Here is a 25,076-nt window from a genome sequence, read left to right as displayed (position 1 = left end):
TAATTTGTAAAGTTAAAGTCCCCCCGCAAATGACCTACAATATTTCGCCTAACATCAAGGTCCTGTGATAATATTAGTCCCGTGCGAATTGGCATCTCTGTGTTTTGGCAGGGTCGTTTATAAATTTCGGTGCGCTTTTTTTATCCAGCTTTCACGAAGAATGGAGGCTGCGTTGGAGTGTTTTGATAGTATTTTGGGTGCTGGGTCATATTGCTATACACCATACAACTATACAATTTGCAGACAGATAAAGCTGAAAATTTCTAAATCACACGAGGTCCCCAGATAATAGGCCTACTAATCCAGTGCCAATAGGGCTAATGTAGCTTTTATAAATGTGCCTCGAAAAAACATTACTTGTGTGCATCTTGAGACAAAACAATGGCACCAACATAGTGCAAGTTGCTTTCAATTAAAACATCTCGTACATATATTTTAGTCTGGGACTACCTTGTGAAACTGAGGGTAAAACTACTGTTGTTATTGAAGAACAAAATTAATCCTGCTTAATTTAATACATCAAACCTAGTTTGAAAACAAGCAGCTTTGTCATAATTACATCAAAAACACCAGAACTTGGTTTGAGCAGAGTAAAAAAAGGTTAAGAAACCAGACAGACACGCATAAGTTACTTTTCTAGTTTTGGCTCAATGTTTTTCAAGGCCAATGACATTTGCCAAAAACAGCCTTATCACATTGTGCTACATTACAAAATATTCAATTTTATGATGCTAAGCACCCTATACCCTAGAGTCAACACAACTCCATAACACTGAATCTCCATGTTCAACTGTAGAAAAAGCATTGTACTCTGAAAGCTTTTTCTATAAAAAAAGATGCCATGCTATCAAAAAAGAAACACTCTCCCAGAAGGATTCTGGCACTGCATTACATTACTGTTTATACCAGTTCACAAAAACAGCGCAAGCTGCAATTTTTGTACCTTGCACCTTAGCTTAAATCGGTGCCAGATGATTGTCCTTTCTCAAGCAGAGAACCAATTGCTTAAGTCCACAATCAGACACATGTTGAAAGGCTGGATACTGCAGTCTGCAAGCAACTTTTTTCCCGTTTAACTACATGCAAAAACACGGGTATCAATTTGAAACCAAAACACCCTTTTCTCAGAGATTATGGGCACACTGATATGCAGTTTAATTATGCAAAGTCAAAAGTGGACAGAGAGATTAGAAGATAAGCATGAGAAAATAGAGAATGACAGGAGACACACGACAACAGGTTGGCAAAGTTATTAAATGAAGTCGAAGATTACAGTTTTAACGTTTTACTTCCAGGGTGTATTGACTATCAGTATTTTTATTATGAGGCAATCTAGAATTTTTTTTTTTTTCAACCGTAGACAGAGTGCATCAGAGAAAATGAGCAAAGTGAGATACACAGGAAAGTAGAGGAAGAGAAAGAGACAGCAGAGAGGCAGAGGTGAATGTAGAGCGAGAAGAGTTTATTCAGCATGCTACAGGATAAAAGCACTACACCACACCACTGGGACCGTTAAGCACAAGCTTGGTAGAAAAATTAACTTTTAATTGTGCCGCATCTATACCGGACTTTACATTCCTAAAGATGTAAAAACTCAATTCATGTAGAAAATGTACAGAACGCCCCCCTCCCCTTTCCACAACCTAAACCACAAAAAAAAAAAACGGCATTTTTCCATAGAATTAGTGAGCGACTCTCACACAATTACAATCACAGACAATTAAGGATCATTTGTATGAGTGATGCCTGCTGGAAAGTCTGATTTTTTTTTTCTCCATTAATAAAAATATTCCAGAGGTTGAATAAAACCATGTGTAGAATAAAGTAAGACTAAAGGCACATTTACTTTGGTCCCAACAGTCCCTACATTAATGTGACATCACAACATCAAACATGGTCAATCTGACACATGCAACTGCTGAGATCCATCAGCACATGCTCTGATTTTCTTCTAAAAATGGGTAACAGAATTCACTGAAGCAAAAGTGAGTGAGAAATATCAAAGCAGGTACTATACATCACACACTATGCTCCTCACTGTCATTGTTTTGTTTACCACAGGTTTCAATCACAAAAAGTACCTTGGGTGCCTGATCAAAGAAAAAGGGAGGAAAAACTACAAATGCACAAGATAATTTACAACTTGGGAGTATATTCAATCAAATTAAATTAGGTACAATTCAACAGACCATAAAAAATTTAGCTTTTACCTTTGAATCAAAGCAAGCCGACTAGCTTTCAGAGCTAGAAAATTGTTTAACAAAAACAAAATGACGGTGTGGACACAAGAGCTGAATAAACTCACTTTCAAAAACCTTCAAACCAACAAAGCAAGGTGAATGTAAAGGGGAAAAAAAATCACCACGCATAAAGTACGTCTATAATCTGTAACGACAGGAGCAAAAAGATGACGCTATTTTGCTAAGTAAGGCACATTTTTGTCAATCCATCCTAAAATAGAATAACAGCTGGCCAAACAAACAATAGCAGGAGCAGATACAGAGCGAGTGTTCCTTTAACAGGCCATTCTCATTGAAGTTTTTGATATGGTGTTAAGGAATGACTAGAAAATTGAATTCAACTTGAGGCTCCTGGGGAGGGGCGAAAGGAAAGGTGACATAGCACCAGGGAATCCTTAGATGGTGGACTTTGAGAAGGACACCCTCAGGCGGTGACCACGGCCCATGTCGTAGTTGTGAAGGTCGATGAGAGCCTGAATAGCCTCCTCCACCGTGGACATCTGCAGCAGAGCCATTTTGCGATCTCTAGAAGGAAAAAAACAAGCATGGCGGTCAAAGCGATGACTATGCATGAACAGCTGAGAAATGAAATGCAGAGGGTTCTTACTGGAAAAACTTAAACGCTTTCACTGTACCGCCGGAGTTTGAGAAGAGCAGTCGTAAATCCTCCTCTGTCACATTATCACTGGAGGGGAAACAAGCAGTTATTAGCATTTCCTCAGAGTAAATGGTAAAATGTTATTATGATGCATGAACCAATAAAAAGGAAAACAAATTTTCCTTAGTAGCCAAATTTTAATCTCAGACTTGAACTGAAAAACACTGCAAGGGATTAATTGAAAAAGATGGTCAGCAGTTGGCCAGAGATTTATGATGCCAGAACTATACACAACATGTATTAATAAAATGACAAAACCTACAGAAAAATCACCACTCCCATTCATTAGGACTGTACAAGTCTGCAAAGCCGCTTTACCGGCAGTAGTTCTTATGATTATCAGTAATAGGAAGACAGTTCTCCTGCATACTCACGGTATATTAGAGAGATGAAGTGTAGCTGAAGGGGGGAAGATGTTCTGGAAGTTCTTAGACCCAGGCTTCTTGAAGCGATGCAGTGGAGAGCTGGTGAAGTCCTTGGTCAGGCCCTGATCATCTAAACCCTCCCTAGGCAGCTGTACTGTCTGGTGCTTGGAGAGGGTCACACGGATGATCTTGCCATACATCTTCTGCCCGTTCAGATGGCTCATGGCTAGATCACGAAGACATGGATGTGCGCCATGAAATAAGCACATTACATGGTGTTAATCACGAAAAAACTGCGCATCAGCTTACCTAACTGGGCTTGGTTTCCATCAGACATCTGGATTAGAGCACTGTCCTTCTTATTGTACAGGATCTTCACGCGCTGCACATCACCGTAGACGCCTTCGGTGAAGCGACAGGCAGATGGAAGAGGGAGGAGGAGAGGAGTGAACCAGGAAGGACAAGTTAGTGCTTCAGAAGCTCCGGTTCTGACATGAAAGGTGAAGATGATGGTACAAATCTTCCAAATTATCTACACCAAAGAGTCCAAAACAGTTTTTCTAACAGACACAACACATTTTGATACGCCCTCCAAAAACAAGCTCATGTGATATGGCAAAGTTAAAATCAAAAGCCTACATGCAAAATAATCAACCATGCATTAATATAAGCTGTACATGAAGAGAGACAGATAGAGCAAGATAGAGATAGAGGCTTCGAAAGCCAAGGATAAAAAAAATAATTAAAAAAATACTATTTCATTAGAAATTTGGCATAATAAAACTAAAATTAAACTGGAAAACTAGGAAACTGTTGATAGACTAGTGCCAGATTATTAACTAACCCTTCAATGATAAATGAAAGAGAAAAAACAACTGAAATGAAATTAACAATAGATAAACAAAAAGAGGTAGATTGCTAACGATAACATACCGAAGAGGGTAAACAGACTTTGGGGCGTAACCATCTTTAGAAGGAGAGAAGAGCAAGCAGCGTAAGACAGGAAGAGAGAAGAGTCGAGGTAGAGCGGAGATGAACAGATCATCCATAACGGAGGGTGGTTTCCCGTAGAATGGTGAGGTGGTCATGGAGCATGGGTCAAGGCAGTTAATTGGGACAAGTCGGTCCGAGGAGGAACATTTGTTTTGGTTCAGGCACAAAGCATGAATGGGTGGAGGGCGGGGAGACAGGATTGCAGGAGAGAAAGGGCCAACCAATCACAGAGGAGTAAGAAGAGGAGAGGGAAAAGGAGGGGTTGGAAGCAGCGTGGGATAAAAGGGGAAAAAAACAAAAGGAAAATAAGTTGGAGGGGGGGGGGGACAAAAATAATATACAGGTCAGTACATAGGAAATGCAGGAGTTTGGTCAGAAAATGGCAGGGTTCTCTTTTTTCTTTTGCTTCCCCTAACTATGTTTAACAGTGCCAAACGCAGTCACCCGAGACCGGACGTGGGCAGGGCACATTTACTCAAGCTAACTGCTGCACAGAAACGCTGAGAGGAGGACAAAGCATGCAGAGCAAGTGGAAGGCTTTGGTATGAGAAAGCATTAAGAAACAATAACCAAACAAAACAGTAGCCTATGGCTGTAAAGGGGGAGGGGCCATGCAGCGGGTAGGCATGAAAACCACCTTGCAGAGTTATGGCATTAATAGAGAGCACGTCATGTCGAAAACTCCACAAACCCACAAGTGTTTGGGAAAACAAAAACCATGATGGGGAAATTACTGAGACACTTCAAAAAAGACAGAAATCATAGTGAGAGAGAGAGAGTGTGAGAGAAATGAGAGAGGCGGGTGGGGCTACCACATTTCATACCAACTTTGAATAGCTTAGAGAGAGGCAGTGGAGCATCAGGAGAGGAAGAGAGAGATACAGCTTAGAGAGAAAAGACAGTTAGATATTACTTCCAGACAGAGCGCTCGTGAAAAGGTGCGAGAGAGAGAGAGAGAGAGAGAGAGAGAGAGAGAGAGGAGATAAAGAGAGAGGAGAGACAGTGATCAAAATTTGCACAGAGGAGAGACTGCAGAGACCCTCCATTTTGACGAAAATCTTACTGAGAATGCTTTCAGTATATTTCTGCAAATATAAATTTCACAATAGAGAACAAAGAGCTGCAGGTTTCAATTCATTTACTACTCTCTATCAATTCTCTACTAACTGCAAATATACTGAAATAACATTTAACATAATATATGAAATGCATTGAGGATGGAAATGAGACACAGGTCAATCTGAATTCATGTCATGAATAGTCACCTGCTTATTGTTTATTGTGTGTGACTGAACACATCATTCTGAATCCACTGCACATTAGAAAAGTGACTGAAATGACTTTGAAATCAGCTTCAAAACATCCAGCAAGAGAGCAAAGTCAACATGGGAATGTGATTACAGTGTTTTTGTGATAAAGGATGCCCTGAAAATTTATTTATTAGGACTGGGTATTGGTTCTGATATTTTTTCATAAGGTGCACTGTGACAAACACACTACAGGCCTAACTTAACATGTGCCTTGTTTATAGGATACTTGACAAATGAAAGCAATTACATATGTTATACATGTTAAACAGACCTTATGCACCTGAGAAACAAGCACATGGCCATCTTTAAAAGTATGTGTTTGGACTTGTATTTGTGAGGTAGCGCTGTATATTTATATGGCATCGCTGTCAGAGAGTAATTATCTGGTGAAGTGGATATACAATGATCATGATAACTTTCGTTAACTCTACAATAAGTGAAGTTTGAATCCGATGTCATAAGTGTCAGTAGATTTTAAAATGAGCAGTTCATCAATAAATCAGTAAGATCTTACCAGAAGACAGAACACAACGAGAACAGCGCTGAAATGGAGCAGGGCTACATAAGGTCTATATGTGCACTAACTTGGATGGGTTAAATCCAGAGGACATGGAATTTGTCACGTCACTTTCTTTCAGACTAGATGGAATCATAGTCGGAAGCTAAAAGAGTCGTGCCTATCATGCACTAGGATTTGTCTGTGAAATCTGTCTGCCCAAAGTCTGCAGACTGGCACTAATTTTCCACAAATAACATCAATGCGTCTAGGCTGTAAATCGGGCTAAAAATCTAGGCAAAGTTTGCGTAGTGTGCTCCAGTCTTAATGGTATCATGTCTCTCAGAAGAATTAGATTAAACTGCTCTATTAATAGGGGTTATTTTCATTATCATTATTGTTTTCTAATAGTTTTGGTTGCATTGACTTTCAATAGATAGACAAATTAAAAGAGCAGGGCTCTAAACTAGACAGCTCGGCCCAAAAGACAGAGCAGCACGAGCTAGAGTGAATGCGTTCGCTTACCGACAGGTCCTGATCAAGACTGCGACGCAACCACTAAACAGTGCTGTGAGATCCAGTGAGAAGCGTTCAAGTTCTGCGCAGAGTTCTCCTATACAAACCACTAATGTCTAGGGCTGGGCAAAACAATAGATTTTACAATTAATCGTTTTTTAAACTGTGGTCGATTGAAAATCGATTTTTAAAGGCCACAAATCTATTTTTATTTTTTTCATATTTATTTATCTATCACCCAAAAACCAGTATTAGTTTTCCTACACTGTTCATAGGTTTGCAGCCTCCATGTTACAGCCAATACTGTGAGATTTTATGTTTGTTTTATCTTAAACATAAAATAACCTGATACTGTTTGAGCAATGCATGCGACTGTTCTGACTTGTCTAATTCTCAGCATTCATTTTTCATCTTTCATCAAGCATTTGAAATATAGAATTGGGCTCTGTTTTAATGTGCCCCAAGTGTATCTAAAATAAAAAGAGTTTAATTTACAGGTTTGTGGCTCTTAATTTCCTTTTATTAATAAACCACTTGTAAACTTATGTTCACTGCTCTTTTTTATAAATATAGGATTTGTATTAAATCTATATTCATTGAGACAAATCTAAAATCGAATTTAGAATCGAAAACTTGCGAATGGAAATCGAATCGGAACATCTGAATCGATAGCCAGCCCTACTAATGTCTCTGTGATTTAAACTAGTTTAAAGCCAGATAAAACAGCGCTTACTTCAACAACACTGATGTGGAAAACAGGAGATACAATGTACCACAACGATCCAATGAGAAAGCTTTTCAACCTACAAATGACCAACATTTACTATAGTAACACTAACTGTAAACATGGTATTAAGGCATAAATATGGGATAATCATGCCAAATTTTAATATAATAATATTATTATGTAGACATGTATTAAAGTAGTAATGGAATATAATTTTTTTTGTTATTAAGATATAACAATTGTTTGCATTTGTATTTATACTAAATTTGTTTATGAAATATAAAAACCATAGTTACTTTTTGCATGGTAGTGAGGTGCTATGCATGGTTTTACCTGTGGTTATCATGATCTACAAATGTATGATACCGTAGAAGACCAATTTTGATCAGAGTTCTAACTCTGAATATTTAGATTTTACCCTATAAAAAAAAGGATACACTTTTTACAGATGTTAATGTTTTTTGCTGATGAAAATTAATTTACACCTGTATCTCAAGCTACTGTCAACTAAGATTACTGTAAAATGTGCAGAGTGACGCTGGTGCCACCATCTGTAGAACTTGGTGGCACCTGTGCTACTGCTCACAATTGTTAGTCTAGATCCCTGAGAGAGAATATTAAACATGTCTTCATTTGTGTTCTGAAAAGTAACAAAAGTCTTATGGGTTTGAAATGGCAAGATGGTGAGAAAATGGTGAAACTTTCAATTTTTTTAGGTAAACTATCACTTTCATTTCCACATTTGTATATTTCATAATATTTTGGGCCTTTACAGATTAATGAAAGTGAGTATAATGCAACATTAAGTAGCAAGATTTGGAATGATGAGTATATTAAAACACCAAAAGCACAAATGTGTGAGGGTAGCAGTAGATGTTTCACATTTTTTCTCTTAGGCACTGAAAATAAGCATGCATTGAAAGCATCTTGGGGTTTTGAAGAACTGATATCGGATCTTTCAATTTTTATAAAACAAGATTAATATGAAAGATCTGTATTTTCACCCAGCCCTAGTACTTACCGGAAAAATATCTTCAAATTAAACAACTTTGAAAATGTTTATGACATCACCAAGAACTCCCTCTTTTTTAATGTTGTTATCTTGCAACACAGCAACGTTTCAAGTATGTCAACACTGCTCTGCTGCTAAATGTCATGAAGGTGATGTTGAGGCCCCTTAAACTAAAAATGATCAATGATCTAAAACAGATGAGGACTGAACATATACAACCTGAGACATACAGTGTACTGGTGACCTGACTGACACACTGAGAAGACTGTGAACAAAAAGAGTAGGGATATGTTTGTGTGAGGGTGTTTTGTGGAGGTGTACTGACCTCATCATTGAGGTTGCTGACCAGGAGCACTCCGCCAGGTGTCGAATGTCCGGACAGCGCCACCCTCCCTGCAGCTGCCGCTGCCGCCGCTGCTGCACTCAGAGGGCTGATGGCCCCTACAGAGAGAAAGAAGAAGAGAGGAGGGACCGTGTCAGACCAGATAACCAAGAAGAGCCAACGGCTCAGCATCTCAGCCAGATCTGCCCTGTGGTCATGCATTCTAACTGTCTGCACCCAACGCACCAAGCACATCCAGTTACCCAGCCAACACCACACACCTCGGGCAAACCCACATTCCCGAGTCAATGTCTGCCGCCAAGCAGATCGCTATCTGAACCGTTTTCACACAGACTGGCGCTCTGGAGCAATATCCGAAAACGAAATTGCTTTTTGGCCCCCTTCCGCTTGCTGTAGTTAGCCGCTCGATAGGCCGTACTCTGCTTTAGCTAAAGGGAACTTGTGTTTGGCAGTTTGGATTGCCAGTCTGTCTGAAATGCGGGCCCCTAATTAGTGTGTGTCAATCTATTACGTGAGGCCCATAATGCAGAATGGAAGGGCTTATTGTTGCAGCTTCAGATTTATGCTTTGACAAATAGCGACACTGTTTATGAATACTGCATGTCAAGTCAGGACAAATGGTTGGGGTGGTTTCAACATGAAAGCCCTGCCAATTCTGACAGCACTGGAAAAGTCCCTGTCCTTCAGAGGGAAGAGCGCATTCAAGTAGGGTTAGAAAATCAAAAGGATAAAGGAAAGTAAATGGAAGCATAGGTACCTAGAGAAGATGGAAACCCTCCACCACTAGAGTAGGAAGTTACCATTCCAGAGGGAGTACCTAAGGAGAACGTGTACAGTCAAAGTCTTACGGGATCAAACACAGACTGGGGGCCGTGGAAGCGGCATAAACGTAAAGCAACGTGTTTGAATGGCACATCAATTAGACGGGATTGCATTTCAGGCACCATTGACCCATTTTCCACAAAGAACTAGAAAACTCATGATTCACAATAGAGGGGAAGCATTCACACCTCTACCCTGCTCTGAAACTAAAGCTATGCAGACAGGAGATGATGATGCATGTCAGAGAATGACAGGGTAGATGGGTCTTAAAGGTGTGATTGAGCAATGTTTGCGTTAAAGGCACACATGAGAGCCGTTTCTAACATACCGAGCAGGGAGGTTGAATCTTTGCTGAGATTGGCAGCCAGAGACGGGTCCACAGGTGGTTGGCCATCTCCTGCGGGCAGCTCGGGACGGGTATAATCCCGGCTTTTGTCGTTGTTGTATTTTACGTTCAGGTTGACCAGCTTGGAGAAGTCAATGCGCAAAGTGCAGCAGGAGTTGTATATGTTCTGGCCATCCAAAGACTTAAATGAAAGAGAGATGGAGGATGAGAGAGAGACAGTGCACCACGTTTGTTATTCTATGACAAGGGTGAAAAGGGATAAGAATAATTACATCCAGCGCATAATGTAGGGCTCTGGCTAAAAGTAATAAAAACGCTCCTCTACAAGTAATGACAACTGCAGCCATTTCATCACATAAATGAAAGAAAGGTACTAAACTAACATATGACTGGATCATAATTTGCCTGTGGCCATAACCATTACATTAAAAATCTCATAACAGTGCTTTGGCACATCATTACACATTTATGGAGTTTGCGGTGGTTTCAATCCTCCTCTTCGTCCACTCACCAGTTTGGCCTGCTGGGCATTTACGGGGTCACTGAACTGCAGAAGAGCCTGGAACTGATTATTTTTGGTGAATGTGATTATCTTCATGACGGTTCCAAACTTGGAGAAGATCTAAGAGAGATCAGGGCAAAGTCCTGTTAACTCAGAGGCATGAGAGTGTAAAAATAAATTTGGCTTGTTTTTTTTAACTGCAGTTTAATCCAGATGGATGCCTGCTGTGGGCAGTGACCTGTTGGAGGACGTCCAGAGTAACTGGGTAGAACATGTTGTCGATGATTATTCGCAGTACTGGGCTGGGGGCAGGTGTTAACACAGTCTCACCAGCCGTGTCCGAGCTTGGAGAGCCGCCCTCCTGGACCGCTGACACCGCCTGAAGCACGGCCTGAGCTCGCTTCAGAAGGAAAGCAAGGGAACAGATTAGGGCAGGAGCAATGCCAGTTACACACTTCTGTTGCTGCCATATTTTAGTTATGAAACATTAAAATGAGGAGGAGTGTGTTTTCTAACCTGGTTGAGCGCACTGTCAGTCTTGAGCTCTTTGTGGTTGGAGTACTGAATGAACACTGGGACATTACGCACTTGAGGTGTAACAGCTGTGTAGTAGTTCACCATGGTAACGGCTGCTTCCTCTGTTCCCAGCTCCAAAAATGCCTAATTGTGGGAAAGTGTTCAAAATGAAGAAACAGGCATTTTGCTCAAATGGCTGAGCAAAAACTTTGTTCATTAAATGGCTTGCTAGAAGCTGCTTTTAATTTGAATCACAAAACTGAATTTCAGAAGATCTCTCAACAGGGATGGGTTTAATGTTCCTCACCACCATCACATACCTGATTTTTGCCTTTAAGCATCAGGATATTAGTGACCTTTCCAAAAGGCAATCCCAGGGCGATGACCTCCGTCTCAGAAACCTCATTGGGGAGTTTCCGAATATGAATGACTCTAGACGGTGGGCTATCCATGCTGTCCTCCACCCTCAGTTTCTTACTGTCACCTCCATTAGCTGTCAAAAAAATCAGAAATACAACTGCACTCCAAAAGCTGGCTTTTAATTGGTTTTATCAGGTTTATATGACATATGAACTATATATTATTTGCCAATAACTGGGAAAATTATCGAAAATACAGAGAGTGTATGAGCTTGTTTTATTCGAGATCATCTGCTGTAAGCAACAATATGGTATTTTGTAGTGATCGACCGATGTATCGGTTTACCGATATTTTTCCCGATATTTAAGCATTTTCCCATAATCGGGAATCGGTTTTGTAATATCGGATTCGCCCGATAAACGGCGCCATCTTGTGGCCATTTTGAGAATTCCGCCATTGCCGCCCGTGTCTGAGGAGATCAGTCAACAACAATAGAGCCCGACCGATATGGATTTTTGGGGGCCGATACCGATAAAAAAAAGCCTGATGTGTACAGTAGCAATATTATTTATGTGTATTATAGTACAGTACCAGTCAAAAGTTTGGACACACTTTCCTTTTGATGGGTACTGTATATAGAATACAAAGTATTTAAACAGAATAAATATATAAACGTTTTCCAATGATCACTCAAATGTGGTGATCAAACACTTGTTTGACAAAGATATGTAATGGAGGCAGGGGGAATGATAGAATGAGAATGATACATATGAGCTGTAACCAAACTAGTTTGCATTGCATGTTATATTATATTATATTCTAAATACTGTTGCATAATCTTCACTAACGACTTTGTCTTTTAATTTAGGCACGTTATATAAAACAACTTGTATCAATAAATATATCAAAAGTGTCACTGACATTATCTTCTATTTTTATTCTTAATTCCTCTAATCTCTACAAGTGGAGGAATAACTCAGATCTTTTTACTAAAGTAAAATTTATAATATCCAGAGCCGGCCCGAGCCTTTTGGGGGCCCTAAGCAGAATTTGATTTTGGGGCCCCCTCCCACTACGCAGAGTCACCTGTGCTTGACGACTATTGGCACAAATACCACGCAATAATGATACATTATAAATTAATACAGCGAGCTTATGTCTTATTAATACAAAATAAATACTTAATAAAAAATAGATAGCCTACTTAAATAAAAAAGTTTTAACTTTTACTTTACTCTTTTACTAACTCTCTGAAACTTCTTAAAACAAACTGTCTCAAAACATATCATATAAAGTATTTGCTAAAATAATGACAAAACTGAGAAATCAGAAACATAATAAGAGCAAGGGTTCAACAATGACAATTATTGTTGAAAACTGTAAAAATATTATTATTTCTCAACTGTCTCAATACAGTGTAACTTTCCTCAAAATCTTTTTTTTTTTTTTTTTTTTGATTATTATTGTAACAGACTTTGTTGGATTGTACATGACAGAATCCAACAAAGCCTGTTACTATAATACCGGTAATGATGTACTGGCGCTCGTTGTATATGTGTGTATGCAATGTATTTTTCCCCTCGGGTCTTGCCGTAGATAGGAATGGGTCAATTGCTGCACAAAACACACCGTAAATAATCATGCATAAATGATCCCCTCCTCTGTCATTTTTGTCTTTCTATTTTCGGCACCAGAGGGATACGTCCTTTTTGTGACATGGTTTAACATTACCGTGACTATGCACAGTTGCGCAAGAATTGTCTATGCACGCGCGAGGTGTCCAGATTATGCGCATGACTTAAACGCTGGCAAACCCAGCAGCCGTTGTAGGCTGGTATATTGATCATGAAATCAGAATTTACTTGTCTTTAATTATTCATTCATATTAATTCATTCATTTATGTCACTTGTTTAAGTCATCTAAAAAATTATTTTTTCGATTTTTCGACTCGATTGGGGGGCCCCCTGGTGGCCAAGGGGCCCCAAGCAGCCGCTTAGTTCGCTTATGCCTCGGGCCGGCCCTGATAATATCATAATGAAAACGTTTTTAAATACATAATGTACTGACTTTTATACTATTTTAAATAAGTAGTAAGCAAAATGTACCTACTAAATGTGAAACTAGGCTACTCTTAATGCAAAATGGCCCTATATATCCACCTTATTCTGCTCTAAACAATGGGCGCCGCCATGACGACGACTCCGGTTGCCTACTTCCGGTTCGTACTGTATTAGCAATGAGAGAATGAGTTCAGGCTCTACATGTGCTGTTGTAGGTTGTTTTAACAATTCAAAGAAGATAAAAAAAACTTTTTAGAAACTTGGTGCTTTGAGCATAAGATAAAAAGGAGAGAATGCCTATGTCCGGTTCGTATCAGCTACATTCAATACCAGAGAGAAGACGCTTTTGGTTAGCTGCGCTAAAACCGAAGCATCCAACGAAAAAGGTGTAATACGTTACCAGTCGGGATGGGCATTTCAAGCAAAAAAAATATTCGAAGATCGCTGGGTATTATGCAATTAATATTCGAGAATCGCACCCCTCCATCACATCACGCACACATGCATGTAAAGGCTATAGGCTACACACCAGAGCACGTGAGCAAAGCGGAGCAGTGTGACATTTAAATATAGGTTAAACAAAAAAAAACTAAACATACGTTTTATATTTAAGTTTCACAATATAATGTTTTTTATTTATTTATTTCATCTATGTTGATTATATGAAAAGGGAACCGCATAAGATGAGTCAGATATGATCATAAGATGCCCAATATATCGGAAAACATTTGGAATGGCTCAGACATGATTTTGACCACTTATCAAGTTTTGTTTTGTTGAAAGCCTTTCTTTAAAGTGAATTTCGTTTAGTATAAATTGTATCTTCATTTTTATCAATGTTTTATCAACAAATTGCCTGGAATAATAAATAAGAAGCACAAATAGTAGATATACAGGACACGGAGGCGCAGGCGCGTGAACTGGAGCGCGTCTTATTAATTAACGAAACTCAGCGTATAAGTTACTTGCCTCACATACATGATAAGTATATCTATAGAAAGCTTGAAATGTGTACTTTTAAACAAAATAACTAAAAACGAGCAGAAACGGGCTGCTCTCTGCTTATGTAGGCTATAGGTTAATCCGAATGAAGTGTGCATTTCTCTAGGCGCGTTCACTACTGCGAAGATGGCGAGTCAGTATCATCAAATTTATCTTTGCAGTTCACACCTACAGAAAACACTAATTATTAATAAACAATTTGAAATTTTTATTACTTTTGCCGGGGTTTTTTTGTGGCAAGCTTATGCGTTCGTTGAGATGCAGAATAGGCAATATATTACGAAAACGCTCATTATGGTTTACCATTCTCTCCTATATAGTATACATAACTTCCAACCCAACTTCAGTCGTGCACGGGCAGGGGCAGCCCTACTTATTTCACATATTTTCTATCCAGCACATCACTGCGACGTTCTGAGCAAGAGGCGCTTAATCTTCATAAAGCTTGGAACCTGAAAAGGACAACCGGCTTCCTGTTCAAACCCGCTATGAATCATGGGTAAATTCGCTAACCAGGAAAAAGGTGGATAAAGTTTTATAATAATATAAATTATTGGAATATTGCTTGATGTTGTAACGTAGCGTTATAGGCAGAATGAGCTTTAACACGGTAAGCACCCGTTACAGAGCAGAATGGGCCATCTGTTTACTGTAGGAGATTTGTCGCTCGCGCCACACATTTTAATCAATCTTTAATCAATCGATTACCTGGATTTAATAAATAATTAATAAAGTAAATATAGCAGACAATATAATCAGGACTTCTCAGCTGCGCGCTTGCAATAGTCACAAGCTCACACAATACGTGACAGAGGCGGGCAGCAGAGAAATCAATTCAGTGAATTACACTGCGCAAATCAAAAGTAATAGTCTACTACCCACTGGATGAAGAAGGGTTGGCTCTCAACAGAACATAAAATATTCATTTTATTTTATTTTATTTTTCGTGTTCGCATTTATGAGGAAAAAACGGACGTGACAAGCTCCGCAAGCGGCACTAAAGTGCTTTAAAACCTTCACATAGACCTCGAACAGAAAGCACAAAGCCTTTCATTAAAGTCAATTTAGTTTTGTATTAATTATATCTTAATTTTTAATCAATGTTTCATCCACCAAATGCCCAGGATCTAATAAATAAGAAGTAAATATAACAGACAATAGATAATCTCGAAACGGAGGCGCCGGCGAGTGAACTGCAACTCGTCTCATAAATGAACCGAAACTCAGCATATAGACCTGAGAAATATATTATATATTGAAATGTCTACTTTTAAACAGAACAAATCAAAACGAAAGACAAACTGCTCTCTTCTTATGTAGGCCTAATCCTTCTGAAATGTACATTTCTCTCTGGCGCGTTCAAAGATCGCGAGTCCGCATCCTCAACTTCATCTTTGCAGCCCACAATGACTAAAAACATGTGTTATTAATAAACAATTAAAATGTCTCCTTGCTATATTTGATGTATTCATATCATTGCTTTTGCCATTTCAAATTTGACAGCTTTTAGGTGCTTTATTGGCAGCGCCACCCTTACATGAATCACCGCACGCCGCATTTTTTTAAATATTCATTTATCGGCCATTATAAATGCCGATACCGATAGTTATGAAAATGCATAATATCGACTGATATATCGGTCGGGCTCTAAACAACAACTCTGTGCACAGGTAAAGTATGTTCTACTTGCTTTGCTTTAATTATTCAACTTTATTTAACATAACAGACATGCAGAAATGAGATTTGAGACATAAATGCCTGATATAGTTTATTTATGCAGCTTGGTTCTAAAAAATTGAGACGAACTCATGGAGTCACGTAGCGTAATCCGTCATGTCCTGCCCAAATAAAGACATAACTTTACATGAATTAAATAAAACAGACATGAATGAGTGCATGTTGAAAATAAAATCACTGAATTGAATTCTCTATCTGTTGTATTTGCTCACCATTAGTCTCGAAAAAAAAGTTTGTTCATATTGCTGAGCACTCACTGGGTTGATGATCAAGAATGCTCAAGCACGGCCACTGAATGAAACTTTTGACAAGATTATCTTGTTTAAACACCCTAGATTATAGTATCATAAAGCAATTATTTCGCTAATACACATCTAAATATACCACTTTGTGGAAATTAATTATTTATTATCTGCACGTGCAATCGCGGTTGAGTATAGCCTAAGTTATAGTTCTGTGTAAATGCATAGATAAACAGCACTTTGTCAAAGTATTTCATGATCTAGACCGACAAAAATATTATTAATAATTAATAACATACTAGTTGGAAAATGCAATGATGTATATGCTGTTTTGTTTGTTACTTTGTTGTTGTTAATATACCTGATGTTATATTCCAGCTAATAAAATGCAGTGAATTAATATTACCCAGTGAATTATTCCTCACTCTTAGTTTAAACCTATTAAACGGCACATAAACCTTCTAAAACTGTTTAAAATGAATTACATTTCTGCAAAGGTGATATGACTCCCCTGTCAATTATTTTCTCCATATGAAAACATAAGACTTTTAACATTTATTTTGCCTATTGTTAACATTGGTGCTGCTGATGCTTATAAATGATATGTATAATTTAGATATAAATTATATAATGTAATAATATAAATTAGGGCTGCAACTAACGATTATTTTGATAATCGATTAATCGGACGATTATTTTTTCGATTAATCGATTAATCGGATAGAAATTAAATTAGATTTTTTTTTTATTATAACTAAATAAAACCGTAAATCAGGGTATTTATGTGTAAAAGTGTACTTTAAAAAGTGCAAAAGCCACACATTGAGTTTTACTAATATCAATATTTGCATTGTTTTTAATGATAATTGGTGATGGCAAGTTGACAAACATGATTATTGTTAAAAAAATGATATCCAACATATTATGTTTTAACACAATTTTTGTTAAAACAAATTTACACAGACATGTTGTTCAGATGTGAATATCTGAACTAAAAACAAACTAAAAACATCTAAAATATATAATTCATTTAATTTTTATTTAAAATTAATTATATATAAGGAATATAAGGATAAAGAATATAATATATATTATATATAACATATAAAAGAATAATATAAGGATAAATTGATTAAATAAATATAGAAAGACTGAAAACAATTGTGTGAATGTAGAGCCGCAATAGATCGCGTTTGAAAAACAATTAAAACTTAGTAGACAAATGCTATAAAAAGAGAACGGAATGGAGGTAACGTTACCCAGCAAGCTAACAGGCTTGAGTAAAGGACAGGAGAAATTATGCATTAGTGCACAAGCATTCGCTGAAAACCACTGAGTACAGTGACTAAAAAACAATATTTTACTGCTGCTGTTATTAACTGCCTGTGTATTTAATGCTTCACTTTGTAAACACCGTTTTAATTTAACCTATTTCTGCGGTAGCGCTATTTTAATCCATCACTTACGTTACTAGCGAACTGATTGCACAACCTGATGCTCGAGACAAAATACAGACATCCCGGAAGTCCCGGGAGTCTCCCGCATATTGATTGCGGCTCCCTGATGCCCGCGAATTAGTTCAAACTCACGAAATCTAGAGCGCGCAAGCAAGAGCGCGCATGCGAGACAGATGAGACTGCTCCAAACCATGTAGCGCGCGCGCTCGGCAGAGCGCCTGAGGGAGAGAGACCTTGCGTGTGTGTGCGTACCAGTAAACGCTCCCCGTGACGTAAGCAGACCAACTAATCGATAATGACATTCGTTGACAACGATTTTCATAATCGATTATAATCGATTTTATCGATTAGTTGTTGCAGCCCTAATATAAATGTTTTTATTGTAATTTGATTAGTTTACCATTTATGAAAACAAATAAACATTTTTCCCCCCAATATGCTAGAATAATTTGTGTGCTTTTTTTTTTTTACCTCATCAAAGCTTTTATTTTTAAACAAAGACACTTAGTATCAGTGCACTTTATTTTTTGGACTCAGACCCCTCTATTTATTTGTGTATAAATACTGTATAAAGCTTTTTTTTGTATGCAAGGAGGGAGTGATTGTTATAAATGAAATGGTTTGTTCAGTTAATTTGTGTTGTAATAATTGTGTCAAAAACAGAAGTAGCCTATAACAGTAAATAAATATCGGTTCTGCATATCGGTTATCGGGCACATAAACATGCAAATAATCTGTATCGGTAATAAAAAATCAATATCGGTCGATCACTAGTATTTTCCATATCTGTTTGCATTTCATTAATAAGTGAAAATGTGGTAAAAAGGTGACATCTGTAAACCACTTAAAGTCCATTCACACAGGATTTGTTCTTGTATTCTGCTTGCACTCCTTAAAATTGTTGACCTATGTATGTGTCAGGTGAAAGTTATTGGCCATTTTACTATCCCTTGCTGTTTTTCAGCATCTCACACCATGAGCATATTGTTTTGAACAGCATGTAAAGAGAAAAGTAGTTTTAGAAGTACATTGCATCTCACGTTAATCTTAAGTTCTTGTGTTAATTTCTTTGCGTTTCATCTAATTATTTATAATAGGACACATCATACATAAATGCCCTGTTCTGTCTGAGTTTTCACATACAAACACTCACTATAGTTGGCTAGTGAAATAACAATGCTCCGATGTTTTCTGAGTTGAGACTATTCTGATGTACAGTATGTAGGGCTCTATGAAATCGTTTTTTTTTTTTTCAAATTCCTTATTATTTATATCCAAATTCCATTTATTATGTATCAATTTTTCTGGCTTCCGTCTTTTTCCATTTAATTTTTTTTGGTAATCAAAAAGCATGTGTAATTAATTAAAATCACAAAACCTATACAATTTAACATCAATTTATTATAGGGTCCTATGAAATAAGTATAATTTTTTTCTCAAATTATGTTTTATTTTTACCAAATTCAAGTTTTCTGGATTCCATTTTGATGGTTTAATTAAATTTGAATAGGCTAACCTAAAAGTAGCCTATAGCCTATCTCTAATTAAAGGTGGGGTATGTGATTTGGAAAACGACCGGCAGATTTTGAAAATACACAATTCAAATGGTCCTACCTTCTTTCCTCCAACGCTGGCCCTGACTCCACACATTTGAAGAACAAGGCGCGCAATCATGCACGAGCGAAAACTGCTCATTACTGCTAATTATGGAACCGGCTTTACTGACGAGATGCACATGCGTCATGAGCTTTGAGTATGCGCACGAAGGGTGTGGTATGACCGTTCGATTGACGAACTTACTGTCCAATGATTATAGATGGTCTTGGAAATGATTGGAGTTTTTCGAGTTCTTCCCGTTCCACAGATGATTAAATAGCTTAATTTTCATTTCAGTGCTTCTAACTCAGTGGCTGTAAGTGGGTTAGGAATAGGACTTCAAGTTATTTTGAAAAAATTGACAAAAAAGAGAATCACATACCTCACCTTTAAATTCATAAAAACAAATAAATGTATAAAAAAACAAAACAATTCTATGAAATTTCTGAAATGTTTGTGTTTTTCTTATCATTGTTCTTTAGACAAAACTTAATTCAAAATTCTTGTAAAGAATGTTCTTAAAAATTATTTGTAAATAAATTCTTAAAGTTAGGATAACTGTCAACTTGCCGTATATCCCCAAAGGGTAAGATTTTTAATAAATGTATTGTTTGATATATTAAATAATACAAGAAGATAAAACATGCAACTTTTAATAAATACTCTATAGTACACTACTGTAATTAACTTAGATCTTTTTTTTTCAACCCATCAACATTCGGAATTGGCCACTTCTGAAACGCCCTCTGCTGCTCTTTCCCAAGCACACCGCTTACATTGGGCCATGATACAGTTATCCAACCTCCCAAGAGCCGCGTTTTTACTGTCGGGACCATATTGCGAGTGTGCTAGTGCGTGCCAGAGCCAGTCACGTTTCCACTGTCACTTCCGGGGCTCGATCGTTGGCTCCTCAGGGCCAACAGCAAGGGGTTTTTGGCCCGTCGAATACATTAGTCCAAAGCTAACCTCAACATTCAAGACATTTTAAACAATTTTCAGCTCAAAACAAGTTTGAAATAACTTCCATTTGAGATCTGATTGGGATTCTGATCAAGTAGAAAAAACACAGCACTTTGTTAGCCCTGGCTCGCACTGGCCCGGTAATAGAATAGCAACTAAGAAGAATTTTTATCTTGAGCTAATTTCCTCAACAAGAAGGGGGGGGAATGGTTTCCACTTCTCAGAAAATCCAGATCATGTGACCGGTAATGGTGGTTAATGTCATTAAACGAATAATCTCACGCACTTATCATTCAAATTAAAGCAACTTCTCTTAAGATTTCTGCCAATCCGGCCCCAGCTTCTAAGATTTTAAATGACTGCCTCTGGAATGGTAACACTACAGAATTATTTTTTAATCAAGTGAGTGGTATTAAGTAATGGCCACACCAGTAGAAAGAGTTTAAACATTTTTTTTTAAAAGTGCAATTTTCAGTTATCAGCCGATCAAGATGGAATCTGCCTATTTATTTCACATTTCCTGTGCTGATATTACAAACAAAAACTACCAGTGGAATTCTGCAGAATGGATTTAGATGCCATTTGTTTATAAAATACTCTAATAATAAATCATTACATTTTGTTGCTGTGTGTATATTTTACAAAACCTTGCCAGGTATATGTAAATATTTTATAAAAGCATTAAGCCCCATGAAGCCATGGTTTACACTAATTTTAGAACAGATTAGGGGGTGTGTCAGTCATTCTAAAATAACTGTAAACCAAGGCTTTTTTGAGCTTAGCCGATGTCCATTTATTTCTCTTACCAGTGACCGAAGAGTTTGGACTGTTGTACAGACTGCCAGACAGCAATTCATCTGAGCTTCTCTAGAAAGACACAGATGCACACCGCAAATTCAGTAAAGTTAAATCATTAAAATGTATTATTAACTCATATAACTGTTATTTGTATCTATTGTTCACATTAGAGATCAACCCAAGATAATATGGGCCTCTGCGGGTTTACTCTCTCAGATTTGTTTTGATAAATTCAGTAAACTTAAGTGAAGACAAGAAAGGCACAGACCACTTACCTTCACACCAACTGCAACATCGTTTGCAATGCTGAAAGGAGAAAACAGAAAAAGTACGATAAATTTGGGCCGTTTGATCGGTTACAGTTTCACTATGTTAAATCAAATGCACATCATTTCACAACTGAACAAGATAATGTCATTGGTAGAGTCATTTCTCAATTGCAACTATTACAGTAACAGTACAACATAAAACAATTTAATGCAGACAGTAGTATTGGCCGCAGTTTGTTATAATAAGACTAATAAAGCACACAGAAAAAATAATTGTGCGTAATATTCATTAACGACAAATTTATATTCAGCTCGCCGATGGAGCGAGTGCCCGTTACATTCAAACAAAGGGAATCGGACGCGCCCGCACGCGCAACAGCAGTATCGTTACCGTTAGCCGTGGAGCTAAACTACATGTCCCTGTTGATCATATAACACGAGATATTTTATAGACTGATATTAAATGACTTAGAATGTTGTTATTTGATTTTCTGTGCATACATATTGCATATATTTAGCGATCAAATATGACCTGCGGAGCTAACGCGCTTTTGTTATCATTAGCCGATGTTGGCTGATGCATCACCAGTCTGCGTAAGCGGCCTTGTCAGGACGCAAAATATTGCGACTAACCTCGCTTCAAAATTATGTAAAGGTACTCTCAAGATGGCATATTTCACATAATCTGTAAACAACGCTGTCTTACCCGTCCATTGCAGGGAAAACGTTCTTCACGGTGTGATACTGATCTCAGAAGCAGAGAGCCTTCGACACAAGCTCTGAACTAACGTTAGTATGCAAAATGGAGAAGAGTCTGTTATTCACGGAATCACCCGAGCACAGCCGAGACACCTCCGAACCGACGAGCAGACGCAGTCACACCGATCTGGATTACATTAAAAGTTCATCATCAAAACGACAAAAAAATGCAAAATATTCATTATAGTTATTTGCAGCACAGACCGCATTAATCATTCATCATTATGAAAAACCTGGACATTCGATATATAATTATTAAAATTGTTATTTCCATCCAGACTTTAACATATGGAAATTTAATTAAAAATGTTGTCATGGACATTTAATTAGTGAATGTACATTTATCTGGTTCTGCTCTGAAAGCCTTTTGCTGTTGTTTCAGAGAGACTATGTTTTGGTATGAGGGCTAATATTAATAAAACAGTTTAGGCTATCAGCAAAACTTGCGTAGGCCTAGTTGGGTTGGGGAATACTGTGTCATAAAATTCCGCGCTCTTTGTGAAAAAATAATTTTCATTTTCTTTCAACATAAAATTATGTTTGAAACTTAACCGGATGGCGTAGAAACTGGAATGACTAGTTCGTAGCTGGGTCGACAGACATATTATGCAGCCTATTTTTATGTCCCCAACATTTTATTTTAGTACCCTAGATAAATAATTAAACTCACTTAAATTATGTAAGTTTATATATATATATATATATATATATATATATATATAAAAACTTACATAATTTAAGTATATATATATATATAAGCATATAATCTTCTATAAATTATATAAATTATAAATAGTCTATAAATTATATATAACATAAAAAGAAAATAAATATATATTTTTCAAAATGAATCGCTACTTTTTCAAAAATGAATCACTAATTTTTCAAATTAAATCGATACTTTCTTCAAAATGAATCGATATAATAATAATAGATACTTTTCTCATATTGAATCGATACTTTTCTTAAAAAGAATCACTACTTTTTCAAAATGAATCACTACTTTTTCCAAAAATAATAGCTAATATTTCAAAAAATGAATCGCTACTTTTTCAAAAAATAATTGCCATTTTTTCAAAAAATGAATCGCTACTTTTAAAAAAAATAATTGCCATTTTTCATCATTTTCATCATTCGTTGGGCATCAGAGCTCTTGTTAGGAATCACAATGTCTCTTTGGGCATCAAAGCTCCTGTTAGGAATCACAATGTCTCTTTGGTTGTCGACGGCTTTTGAAACCGTTCATGGAACATATGGCCAGCGCTCCTAACCCCAGTCCCACTATACTATAACTACACAGATGCAATCGATCTAACTAGCTATCTTCGTTGCCGGACAAACCCTAACGGTCTCAAGCAACACAAAGCGTCCCCGTTTCCTTCCCGAGCGCGACAAGCCAGACACGTTCCTCTGTTCTCTTCTCTCACTTTCCTTAAATGTCCTCACTCCAGGTGAGATCAATTATCCCTGCCTTCAGGCCATCAACGAAATGTGCTCCAGACAGGTTCAGATGGACCAACAGAAAAACAAATCCCCACCATTCATCACACTATCCCCTCCCCTCGGGAAGGCAGGACTCGTCCTCGAGTCACATCAAATTATAATCTTTAGACCAAGCTGGTGGTCTCCGAGACCGAGCTGGCTGAATCCTTTGTGGACATAGCTCTGGAAGGAAACCTCCCACTTCCATCCTCTGGTCCCCACTCTCTTGCTGCATCTAACCTAGACCAGTGTCCACCGGAGCAGGATGTAAATTTCCACTGGAAAGACCACCTTCCACTGAAGACTTTGATAGAGGATTTCTTTCGATGCTAGACCCAGCAGTCTTCTCCCTTGTCTGGACAGCCTCTGGAGCAGCAGGTTGATGATACCCTCATACGAAATCATGTTCTTTTTACGGCTTTGGACCTCCAGGTGTCGATCAACAATCCGGTCCACAGGGGTACTTTGATTATCCTGCCCCATAGATTCTGAAACAGAACACGCAACATAAGGTTTCAGTCGATTGAAATGCACAACACTCTCAGAACCCCCCTCTGATAGCTGTACTCTATACAGCACATCCGACAGCCTTTCCAAGATTTTGAATGGCCCCTTAAATCGTCTCTGCAACTTAGGGAACACACCCCGTTTACAAGCTTTGTTTTGAATCCAAACTAATTCACCAACTACATAGTAGTGGAAATTTGCTCGAAAATCAGCACATGTCTTATGCCGCTGAGAAGCTTGACTCTGATGCCTTTTTACCGCTTCTACTACTGTAGATAAACTAAAACTGCTATTCCAGTCACATATTCATTTACTGACTGAAATTTCTGCATATTATCCACCCCCAACATAATATCCACTGGAAGGACCATCTCCTGCCCGAATTACGGTGTAAACCCAGTGCTTGCCTGCACACTGCTACGATAGGCCATCATCACATATGGCAGCAATCTATCCCAGTTCATCTGGTTTTCATCCACAAACAATGACAGCATTGATAATAAAGTGCGATTAAACCGTTCTATTAGCCCATCAGACTGAGGACGATACGGAGAAGTACGAGACTTATTTATTTGCAGCAATCTACATAACTCCTAAAACAGGCCAGACTCAAAGTTTCTCCCTTGATCAGAATGCAAACTCCGAGGCACTCCATACCGGCACACCCCCTCCTCTACCAACACTCTAGCAATGGACTGAGCCTCTTGATTAGGAAGGGGGAATGCTTCGGTCCATTTAGAAAAATAGTCACCGATAATTAGAATATCCTTATTCTTATTTAGAGTCTCTGGTAATGGGCCCAGTATATCAACAGCCACACGTTCATGTGGGCGGGATACCACAGACATCTGAAGAGGGGCACAAGGGGCCCTTCCATGAGCCTTTCGAGATGCGCAATCATGACACTCCCTACACCATTTTTTAACATCCCCAAACCACCCAGGCCAATAAAAACGATCCTTCACCTTAGCTTGTAACTTGTGTATCCCTAAATGCCCCC

The 25,076-nt window shown here is 38.0% G+C and overlaps 1 protein-coding gene across 2 annotated transcripts; it reads right to left on the bottom strand.

Moving 5' to 3' along the window:
* Positions 1-1,441: 1,441 nt before the first annotated feature.
* On the bottom strand, positions 1,442-22,169 carry ptbp2b (polypyrimidine tract binding protein 2b). Of its 2 annotated transcripts, XM_077225494.1 has the most exons (15): positions 22,035-22,153; positions 21,335-21,365; positions 21,068-21,128; positions 11,167-11,339; positions 10,847-10,990; positions 10,569-10,730; positions 10,340-10,450; positions 9,811-10,009; positions 9,418-9,477; positions 8,643-8,758; positions 4,197-4,230; positions 3,573-3,665; positions 3,273-3,489; positions 2,848-2,925; positions 1,442-2,765 (listed from the first exon to the last, which is right to left on the bottom strand). In XM_077225494.1, the coding sequence occupies exons 1-15, from the start codon at positions 22,040-22,042 to the stop codon at positions 2,636-2,638; spliced, it is 1,617 nt and encodes a 538-aa protein (XP_077081609.1). In that variant the 5' UTR covers positions 22,043-22,153; the 3' UTR covers positions 1,442-2,635. The 2 variants fall into 2 exon arrangements, with proteins under 2 accessions (XP_077081609.1, XP_077081616.1); XM_077225501.1 differs by lacking the exon at positions 9,418-9,477 and having other exon boundaries at positions 22,035-22,169.
* Positions 22,170-25,076: the final 2,907 nt, after the last annotated feature.

This window comes from Siphateles boraxobius, unplaced genomic scaffold, assembly GCF_051911475.1.
Source record: "Siphateles boraxobius isolate OS27281-9 unplaced genomic scaffold, OSU_SipBor_1 1, whole genome shotgun sequence".
In the NCBI taxonomy this organism is placed as follows: domain Eukaryota; kingdom Metazoa; phylum Chordata; class Actinopteri; order Cypriniformes; family Leuciscidae; genus Siphateles; species Siphateles boraxobius.
The sequence above is the reverse complement of the archived record's forward strand: the minus strand, read 5'-3'. Positions and strand labels throughout refer to the sequence as shown.

Excerpts from the sequence above, each read along its gene's own strand:
- ptbp2b (XM_077225494.1), bottom strand. Across the intron at positions 10,451-10,568 it reads CTCTGGACGTCCTCCAACAG|ATCTTCTCCAAGTTTGGAAC; the intron begins GTCACTGCCCAC and ends GATCTCTCTTAG. Across the intron at positions 9,478-9,810 it reads AGATTCAACCTCCCTGCTCG|GTACTCCCTCTGGAATGGTA; the intron begins GTATGTTAGAAA and ends CGTTCTCCTTAG.